We start from the raw sequence: 5047 nt of genomic DNA on the forward strand, positions 1-5047 counted from the left end.
TAAAGGCTTTATTTGCATTTCTGAAGTACTTTTCAATTTGTTTTACACGAATACAAAAGGCTGCCTGGCATCATGAAGTTTCGTTTCAATGAGGGTTTTGTGTTTATTTTGTATAGCTGTTTGTGCATATGCTTTTGCGCACCATTGCTAATCCCGCCCTATTAAATCGTAGGCAAGCAACCAATTTTTTGTTCTTACATTTATCTCAAACTTTTAGATAATTTTTTAAAATATATATTTTAGTAATTCGAATGACGTTTTAGTGTCCCAGGGAAAATTCCCCTTCATTTGCGATGCTTATTGCATTGATTTTGTGTTTATTATTGTTGATTTATGTGCTTTAGTCTTCTGTGTATTCTGCCTTTCAGATACTTTGTCTCTTTACATTTATACTCGCTATCCATTGTTATATGAAGAGGTTTCTCGAGTGTCCGTGTGTTGCGCGTAATGTTGTGGGATGTGCGTGCGCATTTAAAACAGAAATAATGAGCCTCTCTGATATTTTAATATGGAGAGATTAGTTTTTTTTTCTAATAGCATACATTTGCAATTTCTGTTACGTTAATTCGTTGATTTCGTCACATGACTTTTTAACGGCTGCAAATGATGAGCTCGTGCAACTTGTTTGCAATAAATATTTCAGAAATGAGCATGCGGTTGGAATATGTTTTGGGTGATGCGACTAATGCGGTATTTTTAACAACTAGACAAACAACAGATTCAAATGCAAATGCACAGCATCTCCTCGTGGTACAGATAGTGTCAAATTTGTTTGTCGGTGCAATTGGCATTTTGCTCCGAAGAGCCGTAACAAAGCGCAAAGCAAAAGTCATGCGAGCTCTGTAGTGACAGAAAAGCGAAAAAAAGTAGCCGTAACAATACAATGCAAACTGAGAGCTAGTGCCAGCCAATTTCCATGTCAAACATCCCATTGCTTAGTAGCTCCATTTGTACGCGTGAATTGCAGACCAAGCACCCTGCGAAGCCCACAGAAAGGTTAGCGCATACCTTCACACACTGTTACTGGGTGCCATCGCGGTTCAATTCCGGTTTGCCGAGCCTTTTCACCCCCTTTGCTCTGTCTTCAAATGGAAATGATTCCTATTGGCCCAAGGTGTCCGTGTAAATAGGTGTAAATGAAACCAGATTATGCCTCTCTCCCACCCACCCCTCCTCCTCCTCCTCCCAAGGCGATTGTCATGTGATAGCAAAGAAGTGGCACATTAATGAAGCGCCGCTCCGGGGGTCTTTTCTGCTCATGTCACCACATAAAACTATCAGATGGTTCGAGGAAGGCCATGGAGGCAGGCACTTAGCTCACCTTATCAAGCAAGAAGAGAGGGTATTTCGTCTATTCGTCTGACTCGGCAAGAGGAAGCTGCTCTCCATTTGCTTATAGGCTAAAGCTTATCTACAACTCATCTAAAGGAGCAGACTTGTTATTTTTTTACTCTCGCGACAGCAGCGCAGCCTCACATCAACAGCGAATGCTGCAGCATCGGACTCCCAACTTTCAGCGCCTCGAAACTTGGACAAGCGACAGTCGGTAATCTGCTCCTTTTCTCTTCTCTTTATGCTCTTCCCTCGCTTTGAGATTAGTTAATTTCGACACTCATTCGGCTGAATTAGTTTGTTCTCTGAAAGTCAAGAGGATGCCTCGCCCGGGCAGAAACACTTACAGCGACCAAAAACCTCCCTATTCGTACATCTCTCTGACGGCCATGGCGATCCAGAGCTGCCCCGAGAAGATGCTACCGCTGAGCGAGATCTACAAATTCATCATGGACCGCTTCCCGTACTACCGCGAGAATACACAGCGATGGCAGAACTCACTGAGGCACAACCTGTCCTTCAACGATTGTTTCATCAAGATCCCCCGGCGGCCGGATCAGCCGGGCAAGGGCAGCTTCTGGGCGCTGCACCCCAACTGCGGCGACATGTTTGAGAACGGCAGCTTTCTTCGGCGCCGCAAGCGTTTCAAGGTGCTCTCGTCGGACCCTCTGGCACCGAGCAAGCCTTCAGAAGCTGCACATTACCTGCAGCAACAGCATGCAAAGCTGCGTCTGAGCGCGCTGGCCGCCACTGGAGCGCACCTGCCACATGTACCCGCCTACAACCTGACCACACCTCCGCCGTCTACCTTCAAGCACCCGTTCGCTATTGAGAACATCATCGCGCGCGATTACAAGGTGCCGGGCGGCCTGGCCTTTTCCACAATGCCCTCCATGTCTGCCGGTTACCCGTTACACGGTCAGCTCGCCACAGCCTGGCCGCACATGTACGGCGCGGGAGCACTCGAGAGCGCAGCGCCCATTTCTGTGGCAAGCGATTACGGCGCATACGGCGTGCCTATCAAGTCGCTGTGCCACGGAGCGCAGAGTTTGCCCGCCGTCCCGGTGCCCATCAAGCCGATGCCCCCACACCTGCCCGCGTTTCTCACGAACTCTCCACAGTCTCTAAGCCCCACATCCCCTCACACGGCAACCGGCCAAAGCAGTCCGGCCAACCCAAGCGACACGCTGAGCGGCCCGGCTACGCTGCAGTCAGTCGCCGTACACTGACGCGGGGCCAAAGTTGACGGAAATTTTCCGGGACAAGGAACTTCAGGCCTGTAGACAGCTTCTCGGCTATATCCAAAACCTCACACTACTGTACTTAATACAGTATACCTGAGGTTTCATAGACATTTATATATTTGACTCTTGGATTTAATGCAGTTTTCACAACTCCAATCTAAAGACTCTGCATTTCTAAAAACAAAAATGTCCCCAGTCTAGATGAATACTAAAGGTTTTAGTTCACACGAACGCACAACTTTACACAAAGGCAAAGTTGTGTACGGTTGGCATGGTGAAGTCGTCTGGGTTTGTTTTATATTTATCGCTTTTACGCACCAGATAATCCTGTAGCTTACTATAACAGGCGTACTATTATTATTATTTTTTATTTTTGCCAATATCGCATTTAGTACGGCAATTTGCAGTGTAGGACGTGTAGCCAAATACCTTCTCCAAAGTTTCATTTTTATTTTAGCCCTTGAAAACGTTTACCACAAAGTTAGCTATACCGCTATACAATCAAGGCAAGAGCTGTATCTGTGTTGCAGTGCTGTTAATTTATGTGTACGTGTTTTCCGATTTTGAGTGTTGCTTTAAATAGTTTTCGTCTGGACTACACCGACTCAGTACAGATAGAGGCATATTTTAGAGTTTTTCCTCAAGAAAAAATAAAAAAAGAGTTTAACTCTGACATTACCAGAATTGGAAGGACGCTGGCAAAAATGAATAATCTAATAATAATAATAATTCTGTCCTTCTAATTTCATAATTTTAGTGTTAATAAGGTCATTAGTCAGGACCGACAGTTCAAATGTCCGGCTTATACAGTTTGCAAGAAAACTTTTAAAATCTTATTTTGTCTGTTAAATGAGCGCAGACGAATTTTAACCTAAAATGCTCTTCGTTAAGACTGTACCACAAAACAACAAAATGAACAGCAAAAACCTTTTATTTTTCATACCAAACTATATCATAATCAGATTTTACATATGGGGTCTACACATATTGAAAACTTGAAAACTACATTTAAAAGGTGAGGTAAAGGCGTATATGTGTGAATAATTGCAAATAAGTGATATAAAATTGTGTTAAATGATGCACTTTTTAGTTCGATGTTTTAGATGATCTCTATTTTACAGGAGATGTTTTGTGGAGCATTTAATTTAAAGCCGTGGTGACCATGTGTATTAAATGCCGTAAATTTGTAAAACTCTTTTTTGTTTGTTTTATTTTTTATGTTCAGATGTAAAGCATGCGTTTTCGAAACTTTGTGTTGTTTTGCTGAAAGCATGCGAGCTTTTAAAAAAAAGTGTGCAAAGCGTCTGCATTAAATTATAAACTTGGTCATCAGAATATTTTTTCATTAAAATGATGCAAACCTTAAACGTTTTCTTGTTTCACTTTTTTTTTATCGGGTTCTAATTTGTTTTAATTTTGCTTGCTTATAAATAGCTGCGTACTATTTCTACTTTTACGAATGCGACTTGAAACCTACTCTATTATTATTATTATTATTATTATTATTATTATTATTATTATTATTATTATTATTATTATTATCGTCGTTGTTATTATTGTACAAAAATTCCTTCACAGCATCAGATCCATTTGCACAATAATGATGTTTTGATAACACGCTCTCTTTTATTTTTCCTCTGAATTTACTTACCTTCAGACCTCTCGTGGGAAGGATCTTAACCACACATTGGGTTTATTCTGTAGCTTTTTGGAAAAGGCGCAGTGAGCTGAACGTGCTGAATGAAGCGCGGGCTTGATTAGGATGCACAGAGCTCCTGTAGAAAAGCCACAGCGCAGACAGCCACTCATTCATGCGGCTCACTTTCACACTCTTCTACACATTACCTCCTGCAAATATATATATATACACACACACATTAATATCGTTTGTAATTTTGGCGGCATTAAAATCACTGTGGGGAAGCGAACACTCCGTACGATTGCAATAATAATAATAATAATAATAATAATAATAATAAAAATTTCAACTTGTTTAAAATAATTCCACTAGTGTATTTCACCGGTCAGATGAAATGCAAATATACATGGTTTGTATTTGTTATTATTGTTTGGATTGTTTATTCTGTTTTTTCCCATAGATAAAGTCGTTCTGTTTTATTCAGTTATTTTTTATCCCTTTCAATTTGTCCGTTTCCCCCCATTCTCTTCACGCTTGTAAAAAAAACAACAACAAAAAAACTCTAACACATGAATTATTTCATTTTATTTATTTTTTAGATTTAGACTAATGGCTAAACAGTAAGAAACAGGTGTATTGTTTGCATCTCCGCCCACAGAGCAACAGCCTTCTCCGGGATATTAAGCAAATACATTAGAATTCCGTCACTTTATGCAACTGAGCTGATCAAATAAAAGGGTCTCTGGCCACTTCATTCACTCCCATTCAGCTGAATAGAAAGTGCAAAGAATTGCAAACTTAGACTGGGCCACCGATGTAGATTTAGCCTTTT

The 5047-nt window shown here is 41.1% G+C and overlaps 1 protein-coding gene across 1 annotated transcript; it reads left to right on the plus strand.

Annotated features, from left to right (window-relative positions):
• The first annotated feature begins 949 nt into the window (after positions 1–949).
• On the plus strand, positions 950–3871 carry foxb1a (forkhead box B1a). The gene has a single exon (XM_058407694.1). The coding sequence runs from the start codon at positions 1653–1655 to the stop codon at positions 2559–2561; it is 909 nt and encodes a 302-aa protein (XP_058263677.1). The 5' UTR covers positions 950–1652; the 3' UTR covers positions 2562–3871.
• The last annotated feature ends 1176 nt before the right edge of the window (positions 3872–5047 follow it).

The sequence above is a fragment of the Hemibagrus wyckioides genome, linkage group LG14 (assembly GCF_019097595.1).
Source record: "Hemibagrus wyckioides isolate EC202008001 linkage group LG14, SWU_Hwy_1.0, whole genome shotgun sequence".
Taxonomy (NCBI): Eukaryota; Metazoa; Chordata; class Actinopteri; order Siluriformes; family Bagridae; genus Hemibagrus; species Hemibagrus wyckioides.

What these genes read in the sequence shown, in the direction of transcription:
- foxb1a (XM_058407694.1), top strand. Translation starts at nt 1,653, where the DNA reads ATGCCTCGCCCGGGCAGAAACACTTACAGCGACCAAAAACCTCCCTAT.